General features: G+C 36.4%; 1 protein-coding gene across 1 annotated transcript in view; it reads right to left on the bottom strand.

Annotated features, from left to right (window-relative positions):
- Nucleotides 1-25,554, bottom strand: part of ARAP2 (ArfGAP with RhoGAP domain, ankyrin repeat and PH domain 2) — a 183,984-nt gene that overhangs the window by 105,946 nt on the left and 52,484 nt on the right. Inside the window, exons 9-13 of the mRNA XM_035005163.1 lie at nt 19,357-19,535; nt 8,664-8,779; nt 5,824-6,023; nt 2,585-2,670; nt 1,457-1,639 (exon numbers count right to left, since the gene is read on the bottom strand). Of these exons, the coding sequence (XP_034861054.1) occupies nt 1,457-1,639; nt 2,585-2,670; nt 5,824-6,023; nt 8,664-8,779; nt 19,357-19,535 (764 nt within the window). The remainder of the gene's footprint in view (nt 1-1,456; nt 1,640-2,584; nt 2,671-5,823; nt 6,024-8,663; nt 8,780-19,356; nt 19,536-25,554) is intronic.

Here is a 25,554-nt window from a genome sequence, read left to right as displayed (position 1 = left end):
CTCAATTAAAAATGTGTCTATTCAATTAAATATATTTTTTGTAAAAATTATTTGCTGACATTAAGAGTACCATTTTTAAGAAGCCCACTGTAGAAATAAATCCCAATGGGTAGACTTCTCTATAATATTCTTAGAATAATTCAATTGCTAGTAATTAATGTAAAACTTATCTCATGGAAACTGTGTGGTGTGGCAGACAGCACTTTATTTGGGGACATTAGTATACCTGCTAATAAGATACCCATCACTATCAAAAAGAAAGAGACCATTAGAGGAATCTATGCCCTGGTTCTATAATTTCACCAATTATTTCCCAAAATCCACAACTTACTATTTACATATGTATTTATTATAGACCTCTGGTGCACAGAATTAATCAAAATCCTTGGTTTATGTACCCTGTTGTTATTATTTCATGTATGTCTGGTATAACTGGTCAATTTTAATAATGTATTTAACACCAATGAAACCACCACCCAAAACAAAGTGTCTTAGTAATAACCTATATAAATAGTTCCCAAACACCATCCCCATACCATCACCCCCACTCTCCTCTACCTTAGCTGCCCATTCTGAATCCTTCGTATTTTATGTGCCATTGCTTTAAAATCAATTGGTGGCCTCACTTTACTATCACCAAAGATGTACAAAGACTAAAAACTTAGTTTAGGGGAAATAATCCAATAGAAATGTAAATCAATTGTATGATCTTGTAATTTCTACAGAAGGATGAAAAAGGCCTTTATTTATTTTCCAAAATGTTCTGCATAATGCTACTTACTTGAGGATTTTTATCCATAAGTACTGCCCCTAAAAGCATACTAAAAAACTGGGAACCATGAAAGAACATAGTCTCTAAGCACAAAAACAACAGGCATGTATTAAATATCTCTACATGGACGAGCCTCCTAACACATAAGAAACTGAAGCAGCAATTTCAAAAAAAGAAATCAGGCAGGATGCTTACCATATCCTTTGCCAAAAGGGTAAAGAACAAGTGGGCAGCAAAAAACAGGGACCAGAAGGTCTGGAATCACTCAGCCAAAGGTAAACATCACTTGGGGTCAACAACACTAAGCAAAGCATCGCTTGTAACAATACATTGAATAAATGATGTTTATTTTGGTGACAGGATGTCAGCAATGTACAAGCTGAAGTTACACTTAGTGTCCTGTCCCTAAAATAGGATAGTTGCCACAGTTCTCAGAATATTGGAGGAGGCCTAAGTTAGCTGGAAACTCATGTTATGGACAAAGAATTTATTCACTATTGATAATGAATTCTTAAGTAAAACAGTGGTAAAATCAATACTACAATCTCGCAAATGGAAATAAAGTAACATTAAACAATACTTTTATCAAATAGTAAAGGACTTCTTAAAATTCTTTTCAAAATCCCTGACCCATATTTCAAAAGACATCAAGATCCATGTCTACTCTTATATATTTTTTGATACCTTGTTTAATTCTTCTTTGGTGAGAGATGCCAGTAGGGTCTTTCTGAATCTTCCTTCTTTGTACTTCTGAGTGATAAAGGTTTTTCTCTTTTCTACAGGTGAATCCATGTGTAATTCTTCATCTTTTTGAAGATTACCAGCCCAAAAGTCATTTGCTCTTTTGTTTCCAATGACAATAAAGAGCTAAATTGTCAGAAAGTTATAAAACAGTATGAGCTCATAAAATGTATTTTGAATTTACAAAAACCTGACTCACATATTAAAATATAACTTAGGGGGCGCCTGGGTGGCTCAGTCAGTTGAGCATCCGACTCTTGATTTTGGCTCAGGTCATGATCTCAGGGTCATGAGATCAAGCACTGCACAGGGCTCCACACTGAGCATAGAGCCTATTTAAGATTCTCTGTCTCTATCTGCCCCTTCCCTGCCCCCATGTGCATACCCCCCCCCAAAAAAATAACTTAGTATAAAATATGCATAAACATGAAAAACCCATATCTTTCAGGAAGATGGTGTGTGAAAGCAGATATTATTTCTATTTTAAATACAGCCTCATTGCTTTTAGTAATGGGACAAGATAAGCTAGAAAAGAAACTGCAAGCAACCCAAATTGCAGCAAAAGCATTATTATTTTTTGAAGGTCACATAGAGACAGATTCATTTAAAATGGCCCAGGAGGTGGGGTAGTGTAGTTGAGAGGGTTACTGAAATCCAAGAAGAAAACGGAAACAGGAGACAGAAAGTCAGACATGAGGACAGTTATGACAGAGCATGGTCAAGAAAAAGAAGAGAAAATTTTGCCAAATGTTTTCATTCACTTTTGTAATATTTTATCCATGCTGGGTTAAAAAGAAAGAAATTCTGGCTTTAAAAAAAAGAATGCTGTCAAGCCTTTAAAAGTAGCTATTACTACTAAATTCCTTGTATTTTATATTTTTAAAATAACTCTCTCATTTAAGAAGCATTCTTAAAGTTGAAGTAGGAAGCTACTACTACCGAACAGGTTATAAGCCATTTTTACAGTGTGGTGAGAACTTTATCAAAGAGCTCCTAAAGTAATTCATGCCACTCCACTGCTAACTACCACCTGATCCCTGCTAACCACATCCACAGTTAGGCTGGACTTACCTCAATGAGTTCATTGCTCCAGATGCTGGCATCCATTTTTAGACTTCTAACCTTGGAATCTTTTGGTCCTAAAGATCTATGTTGTCCTGAAGTCAAGATACAATTGCATTTCTATTTCAATTTGTATGTAAATGTATTTTAAATCTTTTATTTTTAATCTTTAAATCTTTAAATCTTTAATCTTTAAATCTTTTTTAAAAATGTGTGTATGCATTCATGTATGTGTGTATGTATATACCTTTTCAACTTAAAACACATCAATATCTAATTTCCTAATGCCAATAGCATTAAAAGTAGTGGTGATAATTACACAGAAATCCCAACCACAATGAAGATAACAGTAATCATCTTCATCACTACCCTGTAGTGGTATAAAACTATAGTTTTAAAACTAAGTATATATGTATACCAATATGTATGTGTGTATATTCATCACTTGGTAATTAACGAGCAATTAGAGGTTACTGAAAAACTTTATAATAGGTTTGTTTAAATTCCATGTATGTAAACATAGATATCCTTTTACTCCTAAAAAAAAAAAAAAAAAAACCTAGCAACAGCTCTAATAAAAACATGTATCTAAAAATATGGAGTGGATTCTTTATTCTACTTATATGCCTGAAAGAGAATAAGAGCCCAGCATTCTATTACAATCGATTCAATTATGCTATGTAATCATCATTCAGTCATTACTGGACACCCAGGAATGTGTCTCAGGCTTTCTAGGCTGAGGAGAGAATAAGGTATTCAAGACACTGTCTCTATCTTAATGACTTTTTGCCTATGAGCATGAAAGTTCATTCCTCTCTCTACATTAGGTAAGAGGGTCCTTTCCTCCTTTCTTTAAAATGGTAACTACTCAGAGCACTAAGTCTTAAAATCCCAATGGCAGAAATATGCATAGGTTTGCATTTATAAAGACCAACTAGGCAATACTGAAAGAGGTTGGACTCAGAAAACAGGTAGAAGAACTGGAAAGAACCCCTGGAGTCTTGGAGGCAAAAAAAAAAAAAAAAAAAAAAGATAGAATCTGAGTTGAGACAAGCAGGAGGAGCAACAAAAGGGAGGACAGATTCAGAAATCCTGAGGCGATAAAAACTACTGAGACTTGGTTGGCTTTAAGAAAGGGGAAGGGTCAAGAGGGTCTCTCAGGTTTTAGGCTTGAATGTAGGGTAGACAGTATTGCTTCTGACCAAGATTTAGAATAAATGAGAATGTTCAGTTTTATGTAATAAGCTGGGCAGCAATGAGAGCTCCATTTTTCACATGCTATTTTTGAGGGATCTTGGGCACATCCAAGAAAAGAGTCCAGTAGGTAGACCCACAACTACAATGTCCAACATGGTGAGAACTGTCCACTCATAAGTGAGTGCTGAACTTAAAATGATAAATAACATCAACCAGGAACACTGGAGTGAAAGAGAACTGAGGATGTAACCCAAAGGAACACATGTATTTCAGGACCAGGCAAAGGAAAAGTAACCTGAAAAAGAATGACCAGAGTATTAAGAACACACAAAGAGAAAATGGTATTTTGGAAGGTAAGGAAGGATGGGAAGTCACAGAGAGACACACTGGTCAAATACTCAAGTGCCAAATACTGCGGAGAAGACAATAAAGATAGGAACGGACCACAAAGAAACAGAGAGGTAAAATACACAGGGAAACATGGTGAAAATATTTTTACTGGACTACAGAGAAGAGAAAACTGATCATAGGATGAAGAAAAACAAGGAAGTTAAAGAAATGAAGGAAATCTGTGCAGAATTCTATTTTTTTTTTTTAAAGATTTTGTTTATTTCACAGAGAGATACAGTGAGAGAGGGAACGCAAGCAAGGGGAGTGGGAGAGGGAGAAGCAGGCTTCCCGCGGAGCAGGGAGCCCGATGTGGGGCTCGATCCCAGGACCCCAGGATCAGGACGTGAGCCGAAGGCAGATGCTTAACGACTGAGCCACCCAGGCACCCCCAGAATTCTACTCTTGAAAGTACCCTGTCTGTGAGGGGAAAAGAGACAGAGAATGACACCTACAGGGAAATGGGAAGTTTTCAGGAAGCTAGTGTCAACATACAGACATGCATTAGTATATATGCTGAAACAAAAGAAACCACGGTTGAATAATTACAGAGAAGGAATAAGCGATGAGGTGAGGATCCTAAGAAGAGAAGAAAGAAGCAGAAGACATGAGTAGAAACAACAGCCTCAGACAACACAAAGGCTCTCTTCCAATGAGACTGGAGAGGAAAAAAAGGTTGGGAAGAAATACAAAGTAGAGGGGCATTAGCTGATGCGTCTTCTTGTTGCCATTGATGTTAATTAGCTCCTGAGAAAATCTAGCGTGTTAAGAACTGTGGAAGCATAGAACTCTTGAAAAGTATTGAGGACTGAAGAAACCGTCCTAGCCTTTGCTCTAACTGAGGTAGTGCTCCTCCTCCGCATTCTCTCAATGAAACCTGTGCTCAACTCCGGTCTTGCCATTATCATATTCAACTGCAATGAACTGTAATTCTACTGCAATATCAATCTCTTATACATTTTTTTTTAATTCCCAGGACCAGCATAGTACCTGGTAAAGCTAGGATGCTGACGTAAAGTTTAGGATGTGACTAAGTTTCTTCAAGACCTCTATGACCACACACCTAAGCTGGGGTCCATTCCCTCCACTCACTGGAACAACCATGAACCCCCAAATACACTGAGCTGTCAGATGGTCTGTAAGCTGTAAAGTCACAATAAGATAACCAGTCATAGTACTGGTTACTGTCAGAAACCTCAATACTCTTTGGAAATGCTTCTAGATAAACACTCTCATTAGAAGAGATATGGGATCTGCTGTACCAAGTTTAGAGCTCAGAATGACCTTGATATGAAATACACATCTTACAAAATATGACTGGGGAAAAGTGGGCAAATCATGCAAAGATGCAAGCATGTTCAGGGTGCATTCTGAAACACGCTCACCTTAAAATCTAAAAATTTCAACACTGTCTTTTTAACATCCACACATGGACCAGGAGGCGCTCAAAATGATTACATGCTTAAAAATCAATTTTTACGTCTAAGTCATGTATAAAAGAAGTTTAGAACTATAAGATATTTCTAAATTTAATTGAAATGTAAAAGCCTCCTCCATTTTTATTTTTCACAACTGTTGGCTGGGACACATTACGTATGACAATAAAGAGCATTCAGTGCCAATCTGCTACCAAACAGTGCTGAGCATAACTTATCACTAATTACCTGCACACTTCTTACAGATGACAACACAGAGATTGATGGATGCCCAGTCAGGGTCCGGGGCTTTACAATCGGCACAGCTTCTGTTGGACTCGTTGAACCAAATCTTCTCAGCTACCTCATAATCAGAGAGAGTTTCTGCTATCGATTGCTGCACAGCTTCAATCCACTCTTGTTTCTCTTTTTCAGACTCGGCTGTAAAGCTGAGACAATTAACGTTTCTGCATTATCGATCTCTCTTGTAAAGGCCAATTAAGCGGTATGTTCAGTTTGCATATTCATTTCACTCACAAGTTAAACAGCAGCTGAAAAATATGCCTTCCAGGCAGCTGAATAGTCTTTTCTGTTAAAAATCATCTAATTTAAAAATCCATTTTTTTCCTTTAACATCCCACATTGTTTATGAATTTGTTTACATATCTTAAACCAAAATTCATATGTACATTTTTCTGACCAGGATATAAAAATCGCCTTGTTAGGTCAACAGCTTAAATGAGAGGCCATGTTTCCTAAGCAGTGGTTATATAATAATCAATGAGATACTGGCTGAGTTTCAGACTTTTGGGACTACTGGATTATTTTGCCAAGGAAGTATGCCATGACAGTCTGAAACTAAATTATCAAAAACACCCACCAGAAATTTTGATTTTTTTCAGTCTTAAAAATAGATTTTCTTTTCTAATGAGAAGAATGTCCAGGTGGCTTTAAGAAGCTGAGAAATCAAAAAAGTTTCAAGTGATTACTATTCTAACGGAATTCTAACTCATTTTCAGCCATGTTCTGATTTATCCTAATTCTTAGTGTTTACTGGATACCTGAGTAAAGGAATAAAACATTAACCATGGGTTCGCTCCAAGAAACGTCTAGTCAGCATCTGCAATGTGTCAGGAAATGCGCTACAGTGCTCCAGACTCGGCCAATGGCCCACAGAATGTGTCACAGCAATGTTTTCTGTTCTGAAGATGAAAACGTTTTTGAAATATAATGAAAATAACAGATGACTAACATATTCCAAATAACCCATAAGGAAACTGAGAGGCCTACAGTGGATATTTTCTGAAGCACTTGGCTATCATCAGCATAATATTCATAAACTTCCTTGTGGTTTCCGCTTTTATGAGATTGGTCACAGCCAATATGGCACAACGGTCTTTGCACCTGCGTTACTGGTACACAGATTCTAAAACTCTTGGAGTGACAAGTGCCTTTTGTATCCTTGTGAGATAATTTGTGGCTGGAGGACTTAATAGCTTCAGGATGGGAGGGGGCCACCACAAAGAACAAGATGTGATTAGAGGGTTGGAACTTCCAGCCCCACCCCCTGACCTCTAGGGATGGGAGAGGTGCTAGCAATTGAGTCAATCAACAAAGACAAAGGGTTTAATCAATCATGCTTACTGAATGAAACACCCCCCCCCCCATAATAACCCCTGAACAACAGGGTTCAGAAAGCTTCCAGGTTGATGAATGCACTGAAGGGCTGAAAGAGTGATGTACCCAGAGAAGGCATGGAAGCTCTGTACCTTGTTTGTGTGGCTCTCCCATGTGGATGTTCCTGAGATGCATTCTTTATAATAAACTGGCAATACTTAATTAAACTGTTCTCCTGAGTTCTGCGAGCCATTCTCACGAATTAGTGAACCTGGGGAGTTGGGGTCTTGGGAATCCCAATTTGCAGGCAAGTTAGAACAAAGCGTGGGTAAGCTGAGGACCCAGTACTTGTGACTGGAGTCTGAATTGAAGGCAGCTTTGTGGGATTGAGCCCTTAAACTTGTGGGGTCTAATGCTCACGCCAAGTAGCTGCTGTCGGAATAGGACTGAATCCCAACACCCGCTTGGGATCTGGAGACATGGAGAATTGGTTGGTGTGAGGAAAAAGCCCACCACATATTTTGTGTCAGAAATACTATGAGTAAAAACAGCTCAGCCAATGTCTACATTTTCAGTTGAGGCTTGAATCTGCCTATGTGAAAATAAAGTTTGTTAATCTTTAGGTGATTATTTTTTCCTCAAAATTTGAGCCAGCAGACACATCTGACAGATGAAATGAATACCAGACTTGGGAGTATTTTTGAAATTGCTAAGTAACTGTTAGTCCTTCAAAGGCCTCTGGACAATTGCCTCTGACCTGCATACTACCCTGTGATATGCTGATTATTTGTAACAAATGAATTAATGTGGGTGAACTCACAGATACTGACTTAATGCCTCTTCTGTGTACCAAAGCTATGGAGTTATTATAGATTATTAAAACATATTAGGAACTTGAAGTTTTCTTTCTCATTGTCATATGAAGTAATTACTAGATTACCGTAACACAAAACATATTATAAACTGTTAAAATATTTGATGAATAAGTGCCATGAGATCCATCACCATTATTTCAGCCAGGAGTTCCTTTTAGGAAATCATTATGGAGCAACTGTAATCAGGAACTGATTTTAAAGGAAGACTACATCTGAGTAGGCTAAAAGAAGGTAAATTAAAATACAGTTTAAAGACAATGTAGTATTCTTCATTCCTTCAAAATGTGAAGGAATTTTTCATATACTTGTTGATAAAAAATTAATATATTTATCAAGCGTACTAAGAAAAAAAGGTATTAAGAAAAGAAACATCCCAAATCTCATAAAATTAGTAACTCTGCAGGTTGTGTGATAATTCAAGTCACTTTTTTATGAGGTGTTTTTACATACCGGTTAATAAATTAGATAATATAGAAAACAATGAACATGATTTTATTATGTGATCTATAAGAAATAAAACCACCACTAGCAATGTAAAAGTAGATCGCACAAGCTTTCTTGGAATAACACAAACACAAAAGTTTAAATATAGCTTACCTAAAACTCCTGTAGGGAGTGATTATTTCAAAAGACTGTTTTACAGTTCGGTCCACTTGCTTTACATTTGCTACATTCATAGGAATTATGGTAATACCAAGTCCACTCTTAAAATCCTAGTTGGGAGAAAAAAATATGTAACAACATTATAAAGAAACAAAAATATGGATTTTGCAAGTACAATTATATTCTTTAAAATCCATTATATCCTACTAAATTTTACTACACATATACATGTAGAATTAAATAAGTCATTAAAAATGGATTGACAGTGGTTTTCTTATTTTAGGTAGGCACTCTCGATCCAGTCCCATTGCAAGCTGGACAGCTGGGCTACTGATCAAGTACAGACTTCTTTCACATGAAATGTTAAGTTGACTAGGACACAGACTGTGAACTGTACATGCTTGCTTTCCTAAGTGAGGCACTTTTTCATCCTTATCTATTCAGCAAAGGAAACGAAGAGTTAACTAGCCTTAGCACGTGCCTAGCAATTTCTAAGTAGGGGAGTCAAATGACACTGTGAGGTTGCTATAACTACTACTTATAAGAAAGTAGAGGAAACTGAGGCCCAAAGAAATGAAAGTCACTTAGCGCGGCTAGTTGTATGTGGCAGAAAGTGACTGAAACCCAAGATGATTATTCTTTGTTTTACTCTGTGATGTGACCTCTGCTCTGTCACATTATTTTTCTCATTTACTCTCAAACAAAAGCATTACTTATTTTATAATTTTATTTCATTCCCAATATTTTATTACTTTCCTATTCCTTCAATTAAATTCTTAAGCTCCTTTAATGCAATTTTGGTATGAAAAGTGCCATTTGTTCAATACCTATAGCCCCTCTGTTCAGTTTGTCCCACCAAAATTAGAAACTGTTCAAAAGGCTACAAGGTCTACCTTCTAAAAGCATTAAAGTTTGAAATATTGTTATCTAATCATAAAGGTTTGGGAATTTGATTTATCAAATAATCTCAACACCTTAAAAATATAATTATTCTCTACTTCAAAAGATTAATTTATCCATGTAAACAGGTTCAGATTAAATGTGCTCTGAATTCCGAAATTCAAATTGACTATAAAAAGTAGCCATACTAAAGACAGACTACAAAAAATATTGGTCCATTTTCAATAAGAATACTTCTGGCAGAGACTGTGAAAGTTCACAGGCCTTCTCTCAACAGGCTAAAAGTAGAAGTACTATTTTCCCATCTCCCTTGCAAGCTAGAAGGGGTCATATGTCTTAGTTTTGGTCAATAAAATATAAAAAATTCCTGGGGTAGGATTTTGGGGGAGGGAACAAATCTTGGAAGAAGAAAGACTTTAACCCCTTGTCATTCCATCTTCTCAGGAAATAACATCGGAGCACAGAAGCTGTTAGAATCCTCGAAATGAAAAGCCTGAGAACAAATTCTTGTACCTAAGGATGCCAGAGTGAGAAAAAAAAGATAGGAAGAACCTTTTTCCCTGGTGGCATCAGCTCTCTGCTGCCTACACCAAGAGATTTGTTAAAACAAATCCCTATTTAAGCGATCCTTTGGGTTTTTGTCATTTGCTACTAAAGCATTCCTAATAAATTAAGTGAAATAAAAAAGTAACAAATTTCCCCCACTTGTAAAAGTATCCAGTTTTCATTCATAAATTGCAGAAAAGCCTCTCTTCATATTTTTAACATAAGATGTTAAGTTAGAATAAGGAAATGATGCATTTATAAAACGTATCGTCAATTTGATTTTTTTTTTTCCTATGAAAGTACAAATAGCTTGTTATGTTAGGAGAAACAAGAGAGAAACTGAGAGTCAATAATATAAAAGAGAAGATGCACTGACATGCTAAGTGTTGCAAAATAATTAGAAAAACGTAATATACTTCCACTTCGTATGGCAAACTCATCTATAAAACAATACTTAATGTGATCTATATGGACAAGGAGAATCAAATAGGTTCAGTGTTATACTTACTTACTACAATTAAAAAAAAAAAAAATTCTCAATTGTCCATATCAGTGTTCTTGCTGGATAACAATTGTTGGAGAAACTTCCAAAGCAAGTGACCAGAAACTCAAGCTCTCTTTTATAAATGAAGAAATAAAGCAGGGGGTTCTTTTGTATTGTTTTTGTGGGGTTTTTTGTTTGTTTGTTTGTTTGTTTTTTAGTTGAAGTATAGTTCACAAAGTAACATTAGTTTTGAGTGTGCAAACATAGTGATTCCACAATCCTATAAATTGTGCTATGCTCACAAGTGTAGCTACCATATGTCAGGCAAGGTAGGATATTTCAAAAACAGCTATCTGATGGCCCGACCTGATACAATAGTAACTCTAGAACAGACTGCATGTCCTTCCAACAGTTCTCCATAATGGGAGACCTGACAAGAGCCGGGTATGCACTATTACCTTCTATGCCAAGTTATATTCTCTGATGAGCGCCTGGCTTGCAGGTACTGTGTGTTAGGAAGGGCAGATACCTACTCAATCCATCAGACTAGCAAATGGCAAGAGTAACAGTGTTTTATGGATACTGATGAGCCTTATCCAGGCTCTGACCTGAACTGGTGGCCCCTCATTTCTACAAGCAAGTTGTGAAATGTCTACATATAAAGCTGCAATTTCTGTGAAAAAATAAGTGAGGGTGGGCTATAGACCCCAAATTTCTTTCGAACAAGGCAAAAATGATTTTTTTTAGCCTGGAAGAAAACTGTAACCCATTTATCAGTTGCTGGTCATGGCCATATGGTTTTGAGTAATTAGAGTATCTACTGAATTCATTGGCACAAATGGACTGTAAAATGTACAGCAGAGTAACAAAATAAATGTCCATGCTCTTGAGAGCTTTTAAATATGAAACAACTGTGTTTCTTATTAAAAATATTTGTGGTGACATTAAGCCAATTTTTCAGACTGCATTTAGAATATACTAAGAATATATCTAATTCCTCAATGCTCCCTCCGACCCTGAGATTCTTATCCCCTGAAGTGGAAAGCAGAGTTTAAGAATCTCCAGTTAAAAAGCAAAACTACAACCCTGTGATTCTCATATGCAGCCAATGTTGAGAAAAACTGAATCAGACAGCAGAACCAGCTGTAGAATCTAGACAGGATGAGTCTGCAATACTTAAATATCAGGATACCAACAGTTGCTTCTGCCTTCTGTAGAGCACAAGAAAAGGCATGCAGTGATTATACAAAAATCATTTGAAATCATTAAGACCTCTAGTAGACTTTCCAAAGGAAGTGAAACTTGACCAGATCATTGACAAAACCCAGACCAGCTTGATCAGGTACACCTCTCTGGCTTCAGTTCACTTATTTGCAGGATGGAGAGAACAGTACTACCAACACTTCTTCAGGGTGGGGAGGATTAAATCAACCCATTAAATATGCTTAGAAGAACACCAGGCAGGCAATGAGTGCTACATAGACCTAGTTGGCAACTGTTATCATTCTTCTTAGTTTCTACCTCTTGGATTTGAAACCAAGTGAACATATTATCTATGAAAAAGTTAATTACAAGAAAACACATATTTAAGATAACTAGCAAGCATATATAAATTTTTAAAAATGGCGTGGAAAAAAAAATAAAAAATAAAAATGGGGTGGAAGGCAAATGTTAAAAAATAAATTACCCTTTAACTACAATCTGATTGTAATAGTCTCATTTTGAAAAATAGGCACAAGTCAGGGACAAGCCACACTTTTCGACACTTAAAATGCTATAAGCTGGGTAGAAAAAAACAGGAGCATGAAGATTCAGCGGGTAGAATATTACTATAGAAAGAACAATATCTTACATTTAATTTGCTATCACAGAATGTGGGATCTCAGAAAGCATGAATCCCTCCATCAGCACTACCGTAACAATGGTACTGCTTGGCGAACAGATCTGGACAACCTGAGAAGGTGGTCGTCACCATGTCGGGAGTCAGACCTGGGGGAGAATCCTGGCTAAGCCATTTACTGGCTCTCCGACTACTACCAAGTTACTTACTTTATCTAGACCTCAACTTCCTCCTTTATAAAAACACAGTAATATCTACCTTCTACAGCACAGTTGTAAAAATTGAGTGCCACATAAATGAAGGGTCTAATAGAAACAGACCATTCTTTCATTTATGAGTTCTAAACCCAGAATCTGTCTTCAATAAAAGTATCTCCATTTTATTTATAAGGACTGAAAGTATTCACACCAATGATTCTATAGTATATACTCGGTTTAGAATGAATGGTAAATATTTACCAAGATGCTGAAATGGGTTATTTGTATGAATTTGTAACAACAGAACCTGGTTAAAACTACATTTTGAAACTACATGGCGGAAGAGCAAAATAAAAGTATAAAAGTTTGATTCCTAACCGGGAAATTTAAAGAAGGGTTTGTTAACCCCAAATTTGCTGAAATCTCAAACCTATTTCTGGAAATACTGGATGCCAGGTTTCCATGCCAGAAATTTAAGAACTTGGTGCTTAAACATTTGTTGAAAACAGATGTGGCATTGTATGACATTGGCACCACATTTCCGGGGAAACACCAGATGCAGAGTTTGGCCAGATACAGAACCCAGAGAATCTGAGGCCACCACCTACATCCTGCTGCTTCTTTCTTTGCTACTCAACCCACAGCCCTATGAGGTCTATTTAAATTCTATTAGAGTTTCATTCCCGTGCCAGACATCGGGAACATTATGGAGGGGGAACGAGGGGGAACGAGTCTCTTGTTATACCCTGATTTGAAAATGTTTAATCAAGTAAATTTATATAGTTAAATCCTCAATGCCACAATTATCATTAAATGGATACACAGACCCACCAAGCAAGACATCTGGTTGTAACAAATTCACTAATACTAACATGATCCTGAAAAAAACTTATCACAAAAAAAGATAAAAAAAAAAATAAATGGGGGAGGCTGGCTGTCGGAACAACCTAACAAATGGAAACCAAAGCCAATTATCTTAAATGTGCCTCACATCCATTTGCAGAAATTTCATTCAAATAGCAATACCATGTATGTAACACTACATATACTTCAGTGTACATTCAGATTTTATTATTTCATTTGAAATTTTAAATATTGGGTTATGTACTACATCCACATCATCAAGGCAAATAAATTTATAAAATAATTATTTGCCAGAATATAGAAAATCTATAAGCTTTGAAATAAAAAGCAGTTTAATTATAATAAAATTTCTACACAATAAAAATTAACTGAAGAATGAAAAGTAAGCGATAGCTCAGAAAAGCAGTTACAGAAAATGACCTGATGATTAATTATCTTTATTATATGATGAGCTTAAAGAAATTGTCAGGAAAAACAATAAAATCCCAATAAATAAAAGGAAAAAGAAAATCAAGAGACAATTCACAGAAAAGAGAGTAACTTAAAAACAAATTTAAAAACAAAAAATGGTAAGCTCTATAGACAAGAAAAACAGCTGTAAATGACCGCTCATTCAACAAGCTTCATCCTGCAAAATGTTTACTGAGTGTCAGCTACGGGCCTGAAACTCCTGAAGACCTAACAGTGAATAAACTATCACACCATTAATTTGAGAATATAGAATTACAACACGTTTAAGGTTAAAATCAAGCTGGTACCTAGTTCATGTAGCTAACAGCATTTAAAATGTAAACAATTCTTTAGGAAAAGGTCATAAAAGTCCATGCCAAAAAAAAAAAATAATAATAATAATAATAATCAGAAAGGAAGAAAAGGCTACATACAGAAAGCCACCAGAAGTCCACTTATTTAGCACAATGTGCGATACCCACAGTGGAAGGTGAGACCCTAAACAGAAGGCATCTTTTGGTCACTGCTATACCCCTAGAGCCTAGAGCAGTGCCCAGAAATGAGAAGGTGTCCAATAAAAATCCATTTTGTAAAATGGATGAATAGAGAAACACAGGGAATTGTATGTAGTATAAGCGGTATAAACTGAAACACAACTCATTTTAAACAAGTTCAAGTAACACTGGAGAAAAACTATCATAATTATACTGCAGGTATGTAAAACATGAGAACAATATTTGTAAAAATTAAACACTGCGTTTGTGAGATGGTGTTAAATAAAGGGATGGCGTGTAATTTATGTGATAACAGCACCACAGTGTTTTGCAACTGACTAATTAGGTAGAGAATTTGTGTCTGTTTCTACATTGCCAAACTCCTTTCTTACAAATGTTTCTACATATCTCTTCATAGTTCTTTTCAACTTTTTACAACCTATTGGGCAAGGGCAGGGGGAGGGGACATGATATTCCCTAAGGCGTCTCTCCTACTCAGTAGAGAACTACTGCAAATTTCAGGTCCTATAATCTACTAACAAATGAAAGGGAAAGACAGAGATGAAAGAAAAAAATGAATCTTTGAACCAAGCAATTGGGAAAACAAAAAGTCCATGTTAATTCCATAGAGTTCAGAGCTGTCAGTGAAGTGTCCATAAGGAGATGCAGATTGGCATCCCCCCAGCTATCATCATACCATTTCTCTTAAAAAAGAAGGAATTTCAAAAACAAGCAAAGGCGATAATTATGATAGCCTGTTCTAACAGCTATTTTAACTTAGTTACTGATTCAGTAGAAGGGACAGATTTAGAAAAAGGTGAAAGAATTACTGAAAATATATTTGTAGGGATGCTTGACACAGAATCTTAAGGACACTTTCTGGAAGTAGAGAAAAAGCTCTGGAAAAGATTAACAATAATCCACAAAATTAGAGTACACTTCCAGACAGACAGAGTTGAAGGAATGTATGAGAAATAACAGTTTCAAACTGTTTTCCAAACATTGTCCCCTTTATGCTGAGTTTGCAAATGGAATCTAATGTTTGCACTAGATCATACTCTGGCAATAAAAGTCTACGTTAAGAAAAAGGGATTAAATGATACTGTAGAATTCAATTTAATTTAAAAATTGAGATCTTAGCGCAAAAAAAAAAAAAACAGTAGCTATAGTTCAGAACTATGCACAATTAGTAACAGTTCTTCAAAATTTCAAAATGTATTACTACTAATCATGATTATCTTAACTTTGCACTTAAATGTTGGCACATTTAAAAATGTTCGATGAGGGAAAAGATCACTTTCAAATGAAAGTTAATCACAAAAAGAGGTATGATAGTCCCAAGTTGCAGGATGATGAATTCAATGCTGCTGAAGGCTATTTTTACACATTTTCCAACTCCATAAATATCTTGCTCTCTTTACCTAGATGCTTATCATTTTTTAAAGAAAAAAAAAATACCCTTAGAGCAGTGTTTCACTGTATGTAGTTTCTGATACATGTGGAGGCCTTATATAAATGTGGATTCCAACATTCTATCCCCAGAAATTCCAAGTCCGCAGTCTGAAACGAGCCCAGATATCTGGAATTTTAACATGCAATTTACATAATGGCCTTAGGAATAGTAAGCCATCTCTCTTCTTTACATGACGCCATTTAAACCTAAAGACATTAACTTAATTACCTGAGTCAATTAGTAGCAGAGAAAGAATGAAAACCCGGAACTGCTAGCTCTGTCCAATCGTCTTTGCTCTAAATGAATGTTGGAACTTCCTTTTAAGTAACTCTTCAATATATGCTACCTTTCCACCTTTATCCATTACTTGTTTCCTCTCTCTGGAGTGACCTCCAAAGTAAATTTGTAAAACTATGCATCAACAGAAGCAAGAAGAATGAAAATAATTCATATTTAGGGTAGTGTAGGTCAATTTTCCTTATTTTTTATTCTATTCACACTACAAATTATGTGGGCAATAAATTCACTATTTTTTTTTTAAATTTTTAAAACTGAAAATAGTTTAGCTTTGATGCATGGAACTCAATTAGATCCAACGCAAATTTAGATACAGAAGTTCAAAGCTAACACCTCTTACTTTTTTTTATTTTTTTACTATAGAAGTATGATTGGTATGTTATGTTAGCTTCAGGGATAACACCTCTTACATTTTTATAAGTAATTTTTTTTCCATATTTAAAAAAAGCACAAAATTACCTAATGTGTTGTATATATAAAACTTTTAGAAGTAGCACTGAATGATTACCTTTTAGTGCTTTTCTTAAATGCAAGCTTAAAGCCCCCTGCATTCAGGAGAAAGACTCCCCATTTAGCACATCACCCAAGTTCTTCACACAATCTGCTCAACCATGTGAAAAACCAATAGGCAACTTTCCTCTAGAGAGAAAGGCATACACCAGGATGTAAACACAGATAAAACTGGAATGATAAGTTAGGGCCTAAACATAGAAGGCCTTCCTTAATTTAACCATCCAGTCCTGAGCCAACTAGTTTTTTAAGACTTGACTCAAGATCAAGTCCCTTAAGACCCAGCTCCATATAAAATGATAAAAAATTTTTAAAAATAACACATACACAAGCAACAGTATGTACTTTTTAAGGGTATATATAAAGGCATGTTAATGCATAGAAAAGGACCTGAAATATACATGCACTGAAAGTAGGTTTATGTCTCAAAAGATGAGGAGGGGTCCAGCATTAATGCTTTAACTTTTAAGGAGAATGTATTCATTACTTGTGTATGTGGAAGTGTTTCTAATCTCCAGACTTCAATAGTTGCCCTTTTTTGCACTTCTCTACAACTCCTGCATAAGCCTAATAAAGCACTGGGTTCGTCATCCATCACAAACAATGGTCTTGTCAGACTTTTCTTCCTGGAAGACAGGACTTGAGTCCTAAGCAAGCGCACCCACTTGCAGAATGCCTCACCTGGTAGAATGTGTATTACTCAATACACACTTATACTCTGAACCTCCTAAGCAGCTAAGTTATTCAAGGAAAGAAGCTTAGGCTATTTCTAAAAGGTCACAGGCCAGAAATTTTCAGCATACACTTTAAAAAGAAAGTTTGGTATAGTTGCTAAGATGCTACACTTAGAGTCATAAAGTTCTGGTTTTGTTACGCATGACTATCTACAATCCTTACTCAATCTTCATTTTCCTCATCTATAAAACATGGAGGAGAAGATCTTCCTCCTACATTTGTGGGCAAAATTAAAAGGAAATGTTTATAAATTAATTAGCACAATACCTGGTACTCACCAGATGATAGTCATTCTTATGCTTTTTATGTTCAATTACTAATATTAAAGCAATAATTTCATACAATTTCTTTCTAATCAGAGAATGTTAATAAAACTTTAAAAAAACATCTATTTTGGGAGAATAACATAAACTCAGACAATCTAGCTAACGGAAGCGATGAAACTAATAATGTGAAGTCCATCAAATCCGTGCAAGTAAAAAATGAATACCTCAATTAATCTGGCAGAGTAACTTACATACCAATAAATGCAAATTATGCATTTTTAAACTCCATTCCAATGAGAAAAGTTTTAATCATCTCACTTCAGACTGAAAATGTTCAATCAGTTCATACACATTATAAGCTTTACATCCCTACTATTCTTGAGGAATATGTTAACTATCCAAGTTATTAATATGCCAACAATGCTCAATGATGCCTTCCACAGTTAACTGGCTAAGAAATCTTATCCAAAAAATATAATCAATAAGATCACACTGAAGTTCAGAAGATGTTTTAAAGATCTATAGTTAATATTTTTGAAACTAATGTTTGTTTTGAGTTGACATCTGTATTTGTTATGAAAACAGTCAGCATTTATATCCCAGCCTATCATAATTCATTATATGTCATTAATGAGTTCATCTTAGATCAGATATCCAAAGCACACCATGCAATTCCACAAATTACTAAGCATCTAGTATATTCTAGACTAAAAGATTAAGAATTCATTCCCCAAAAGGGGTATTTTCTTATACATATTGAAAGCCAGATATGCTAGGGGCACCTGGGTGGCTCAGTCAGCTCAGGTCATGATCTCAGGGTCCTGGGATCGAGCCCCACATCTAGCTCCCTGCTCAGTGGGGAGTCTGCTTCTCCCTCTCCCTCTGCCCCTCTCCCTGCTTGTGTGTGTGCATGCATGCACGTGCTTTCTCAAATAAATAAAATCTTTAAAAAATATATAAAATAAAATAAAAATCAGATATGTTAGAGAAAGGGAAGTCTACAGAATCAAATAAAGTTAACAGAATTTGTTAGAACTTTAATACCAGTCTCCTCAAAACACTGAACTTCTCTACTAAGTCTTTCTAATATTAACCAAATTCAGTAAGTCAACAACTCAAGTCTACTTCATTTATATGTGGTGCATGTGTATGTATGTGCATATATGAACCACTTGCCTACAGTGAATTATTTCCTCTGCAAGCAACATATCTACTTTAAAAAAAAAAAATGCTGGAAACTCAAGAAAACATGTTACCTGTGCCTACTCTTATAATTTTCTATTACAAAAGAAACACAACAGGTGCAGAACTGTGCCTATTTCATCAACAGCTGTAATGGTTAATTGGTTGATTGTTACCTCATATAGTGTTATAACACTACAGCTAAAGAATACCCTTCAAAAATTATTTTCAAGATTTTATTTTCCCAGTCCCTTAAAAAGGTGATGTCTAGCTTCAAATTTGATGTAGATTACTTTCCTGTCACTGAGGAACTGAGAAAATTCAACAAAACAACTCTTTCTTTGTTACATTTGGTGCAGTACTCAAGGCAAAAGCAAGGCGCTATAAGTAAAAACAATAAGTCTAAAAAAGCCACAGTTGTTAATGTAATCAAAGCACCGCAATTTGCAATTACTGTAACAGAGCTCACCTGTTCATTTTTGCAAAGCCACACGCTGTTTCCACTTAACACAGTAAAAATTTTGGCTTTATACCCTCTCAGTTCAAGATATCCACATTTCTCAGGTGCAGCAGCTGCTTGAGACTGCAAGGCAGGGGATTGTGATTTCAGTGCATTTAATAGTATGCTGATCCAGTCATTTCTCTCCTCTGAAAATGAAGACAGGAGAAAATATATACATCCATACTCATATAAATTATACAGGCACAGAAACATGGGCAAAGGATCTATTTTCCCTGTAACACATAATTTACAGATTCTTTCCCACAACCACAATCTAAATGCTACTGCAGTGAGAGCCCTATGGCCCAATTCTGTAAGAGAAAAGAAATAACACTACCCAGGTGTTCTGTAATCAATACTACTGGCCCCCACCTCGGAGCTTATTAGAATGCAAAATCTCAGGCCCCACTCAGGACCTGATGAATCAGAATCTTCAGTTTAAGAAGATCCCCAGGTGATTTGAATCCATGTTAATATTTAAGAAGCACTCTTATAGATTATTCATGAGATTGGATTTTCTCTTTTAATAGAAGTAATACTGACATGAGTTAACAGATTTTATCTGGCAATTAAGTTGCTCAAAGGCCCAGAAAATCTTACTTCTGTTACTTAGAGCCTACTCTACTTAAGAGTACGCTGACTTGATATTCACTCATCCTTCCATTCTCACTACAGTAACAATAGCATCTCATTTGGTAAATTAAAATTTGGTTTTCTCCCTCCACAAAAGCTAAGTGACCTTCAACTATGTATAACACACTGTGTTACAGACACAGGACTCTGATATAGTCCCCAAAGAGCAATCAAAGTTGTAAGTCAAGTTATATATGAACATAGAACACAGAATACTATAAATGTCATACAAATGATATCAAATAAAATATGAGTCAGTTCAATGGAAGTAAGTCATTTGCTGAAGGTCATACAGCAGGTTAGTATTAAAATTAGGAGAATCAAATGTTTTAACCCAGACAACTGTTCTCAGCACTATGAAAAGAAGTATTTGCGCTAGGTCTTGGAATGAGCAGCATTTGAAAAGACAAAACTGGAGTCTGGTGAAGGAAGAGCAGAACTTTATGACTCTAAGCAGAGAAAAACACAAGAACAAAGGCAGAAAGAACCAACATCTGCTCAGAGACTAACTTATAGATAAGCATATTGATAATTTTGAACTCAAGAGGAAATAGGAAATATGGATAGAGCTTCTGCAGTACCTGTATGGAATTTTGCCTCCAAACATTTTTACAGAGGGAAGGAAAAAAAAAACAAAAACAAAAACTCAGGATTCTTAGCAAGGAAATGACATGATTAGTATGATGATAGGTAGACCAAATTGAAAGCCTGGGGAGGATCAGGACTAAGGCAAGAGAGGATTGAAGTACAATGAAAATGGAAACAAAAGCATATCTGAAGAGTCAAGACCTTAAGTGACGGAAAAAACAGCTGAAGTTTTAAATATGTTTGACAGGTATTCACAAAAAAATATAAATTATCAGAATAAAAGTTAGCTTAGTACAATGACTTGAGCAAAGAAGGTGGAAGATTCCATTTTATTAACAGAACCACCTCAGGTTTTCAGTGCCCTAGCATGAGCATCCAGGTGGACAGCAATGCGTGAATGAAGGTAACGTACACAAAAGAAGATCCATGGAAGTAGATAAATGTTTAATGTGAAAGGAGAAGAAATAGGACAAATCCTGAGGTACAACTCTATCTATGAGGCAAGAAAATGGGCTGGCAAAAAACAAGTGATTATCAAGGCAAAAAGAACAAAACAAAACAGGCTGAATTCCAGGTAGGAAAAATTATCAAGAAGGAAGAAGAAGGAAAGAATAAGCAGAGCTCAAGCTTGGAAAACTGGGGTAGTATCTCAGATCTAAGGTGTGGAAAGAATTACTCCATTATGGATTCAAGATCTCTAGATCTTGGTCTAGGTCTCCAGATTAGACTTGCTCCCATTCAAACATGAACCCTAAGTTATTTTATAATGAGCCATAATTTTTAAATTATCTTTATTTTTCCCTCACTCTCCAAACTACTAAACACATTTGTCTTTAATGACCAAGGCCAAAGTATTTATTTAAACTCATTCAACAATGCTTTAGGACAATTACATAGTCCCCAGGTAATAGTTCCCATGGATCAGGAAGAAATATTTACCCAACTTCCCCAGCATCATTAGAAACTAAAACACATGAAAATGTCTCCATTTTATATCTACACGAACAGATCCAGACTGCACTAGGATAATTTATATTTTCAGGAACAACAACAAACCTTCTATTGGTTATTACTTGTGATCATTAGTTTCACACAAGATACTCCTGCCAAGTAAACAACACAATGTTTTTTGTTTGTTTATATTAATCTACATAAATCATGTAGTTTGAAATGTAGGTCATATTTTTATTGAAAAGAAACCCAACTTAGTTTTTTTTTAATTTTCTTTCAATTTTTATTGACATATAATCAACAGTGTTCTATTAGTTCCATGTGTACAATATGCTTCAAAACTTCCATACGTTGCTCAGCGCTCATCAAGGTAAGTGTACTTTTAATCCCCTTTACCTATTTCACCCATCCCCTCCCCCACCTCCCTCCTGGCAACCACCAGTTAGTTCTCTGTATTTAAGAGCCTGTTTTTCTTCCTCTTTTCTTTCTTTTTTCATTTTGTTTTGTCCCTTAAATTCCACATGAGTGAAATCACATGCTATCTGTCCTTCTCTGACTTGTTTCACTTTGTAGGTCATAACTTTATAAATTAGGCCAAAGTGTCTGTGGCTTCTACCTTGCTCTCAGCATATATCTCAGTTTCTCAGGAAAATAATTTGAAACTGGCAATTAATTGCATCTGTTGGACTTAAACATATGATGGCTGCATCTAAACAAATGGTTCTCTTACAGCCTAGAAGTATTGTCTAGCTCCCGAGGGCCTCATTTACTAATAGGAAGTAAACAGTCATGAATAAGTATGAGAATTAATAGTAACATTCAGTTTATTCTTAATTAACCATGCCAATGCAGATAAACAGTGATACAGATCATCCAAACACAATAAAATAGATTACAAGCATCACTGATATTTGGCTATGCAACGTGTGTGTCCTTAGACACAGGGAATATGCTTTGATAAGTCACAATATTCCAAATCAAATACTGATCTTCCCTTAGGCTAAGTGTCTTGGGCAAAGCTAGTTATTATACTAGCTTCTGCCTGCTCTTCACACCAAGGTGCTTTTATTCTTTCCAATAACAAACGTTTACTGTCTGTCTTGATCTTAGCACTGTGCTAAGCAGTATTCCTTAGAGAACTGCCCTGACCTAGATATAGCTTTGCTCAAAGTAGAGCATTCCAGATTGGAAAAAGGAAAAAAAAAAAAAAAAAAAAGCGGGGGGGGGCAGGGATTAGAGAAAACAAAATCACCACTTTCTTATAATTATGCTAGAATATAAATAAAATAGCAATTCCCTCAAACCAGTTCTTGAGGTTTTCAGGAATGTATGCCAACTACTGTAAGAATCAAAAAAGTGAAAAAACAAACAAAAACCAAAAAGAGACAATATTGTCTGACCACTAGATTTAGCAGTAGGCATATTCATTAGTAACATAAAGGACTGATTATCCTAGGGATTACTACCTAAGGGCTGTGTAAAAGATTAGTAACAGAATCTAACAAAGTCTAGATGGACCTTTACTTTTGATATGCTAATATAATTGAACTAAAGATTCCTCAACATAACCTATGATCAATTTCAGAGAAGGAAGTATTTGCACACCATGACTGTTCATGAAATCAACAGCCATTCATTTGTACAAATATTAACTGAGTGCCTACTGGGCCTCAAGACCTATTCTGAATACCAGGAATGGAGGCATGAACAAGACAGACCACAGCCTTAATCTCCTGAAGTTTGCCCTCTTGTGAAAGGAGGAAGGCAATAAAACATAGATATATAATGTATTACAAAGTGACAAGTGCAATGGGACAAAGTAAAGCAAGGGATGAGGGACACAAGAAGTGCTACCTTATACTTGATACTAGAAAAAGCCTCAGAAAGAAGGCAATGGTTAAGCAAAAGCCTAAAGGAAACGGAAGTGATAGAGCAAGTCAGGAGGATGGCTGCAGGAAGAGCACTCTCAGATGAAGAAAGCAAGTGTCAGTGCCCTGGGGTTGACATGGGGGTTTGACATGTTCAAGAACAAGAGAAGAGCTGAAATGTGGTGAGCGAGGGAGAGCACGGGAGGAGACAAGGACAAAGAGACCAGAGCCAGATCACATGGCGGCTCTTGGACTAAGTATTTTACTCTCAGGGAGATGGAAAGACAGCACAGCATCTGAAGTGGACTGACGTGATCAGACTTCCTTGATGCATGATCGCTGACAGCTGTATAGAAAACAGGACTATAAGTCAATCAAAGGAGTTTATTACAATAACCCAGAGAGAGGTGGTGGCTTGCATTAGACTAGTAACGACAGCGGTGTCAGAATCGATCAGAATCCAGATATACGTCCAAAGTCAAAAATGATCAGATGTGCTGATGGGCTGGATGTGCGATATGAGAGGAAAAAGATTCAAGAATGACTCCACAGTTTGTGACCCATTACAACAGTCGGCCAATTTATACAACGGAGAACTTTTAATCCCCCTGGCTTTCCCTCCACCTAGTAAATGTTCCATTTACAATGTTCTAAAACATTAAATATTTTGGGCACCTGGGTGGCTCAGTGGGTTAAGCGTCCAACTCTTGATTTTGGCTCGGGTCTCAGGGTCGTGAGATTGAGCCCTGTGTCAGGCTCCGCGCTCAGCGCCGAGTCTGCTTAAGATTCTCTCTCTCCCCCTCTGCCCCCCTCCCCACTGTGCTCTCTTTCTCCCTCAAAACAAAACAAAAAACAACACTGACTATTTCAAGACAGGCAAGTCTGCTTGCCCACAATAACTAAGGGAAATTTATGGGTTTCTTACCAAGTGTTCCTTAAAACAAACAAACAAACAAGCTTGGCATCATCGCTGCCACTGGAGGGCTGTAAGATGCTGTCTGGAAACAGAGTTGAGTGGAAAAACACCTGCCTGCCTCCCAGGGATCCAGGACCAGCTGAGATAGACAGGAACATGAGACTGCAGCTGAAACCCAGCACTGAAGATGGCCCAGGAACACAAATGACCACTCAGAATTCTTAAGCCCTTTCCTCACTGTAAGAACTGCGAATTCAAAACATCACCTGCTTTTTGAAGTCATGCATCTGCGTGTGTGACCACAGCTGCCAGGGGAATACAGACTGGAGAGACCATTAGCTGTTATGACCCTATGATCAGCTCCAGTGGTTCTGCTTCAGGACAAAGGAATCCCACTAAATTTTTTATTTGAGGAGGAGTATTTTTAAAATGTTATTATTTCATCATAATTCACTTTCAACTAAGAGCATAACAATACTTCACTAGGAAACCTGGGGGAATTGAAGCCTTTGAAAATTTGTGGGGAAAAGACGCCAAATGACAATCCTGTCTTAGCAATGCCAAAGGGCAATGCAACAGTTTGTCAACAGGGACCCTGGCTTCAGAGGAGACAAAGGATAGGCCATTCAGAACCTTCTCACCAAAAAGGGAGAATTCATTTCTGCTAGGATGTCAACCCATTTCCCCTTTGTGTTCTAAACTTTTGTCTTGCTTCTTGGTTAGACTGAAGTAAAGTTTCTTTTGTCTTAAAAGTTAAGTCAAATAGTTCATAAGCCACTATGATTGATTTCTTAGTTCCCCCAAAGTAAAAAATAATCAACCATCTGTATACATGGGAGGAAGAAAAAACAATAAAACATACTTAGTATCTTGTTGAAGGTGCCATACTAAATATATAGACACACATATACTATTTATACACACACACATCTCTACATTTACCTATCTTTAAAAACATTAGTTATGACATTAAAATGACTTTTTTTTTTTAAAAAGATCTTATTTATTTATTCATGAGAGAGAGAAGGGGGGGGCAGAGGGAGAGGGAGAAGCAGACTCCCCGCTGAGCCAGGAGCCAGACGTGGGACTCGATCCCAGGACCCAGAGATCACAACCTGAGCCGAAGGCAGACGCTTAACCAACTGAGCCACCCAGGCACCCTAAAAATGACTTTCAGTAAAACCACTCAGTAAAATTACTCAGTAATTC

Source organism: Mirounga leonina, unplaced genomic scaffold, assembly GCF_011800145.1.
Source record: "Mirounga leonina isolate KUSES-001 unplaced genomic scaffold, KU_Mleo_1.0 Mir_129, whole genome shotgun sequence".
NCBI lineage: Eukaryota > Metazoa > Chordata > Mammalia > Carnivora > Phocidae > Mirounga > Mirounga leonina.
This window is presented reverse-complemented; position numbering and strand designations above follow the sequence as displayed.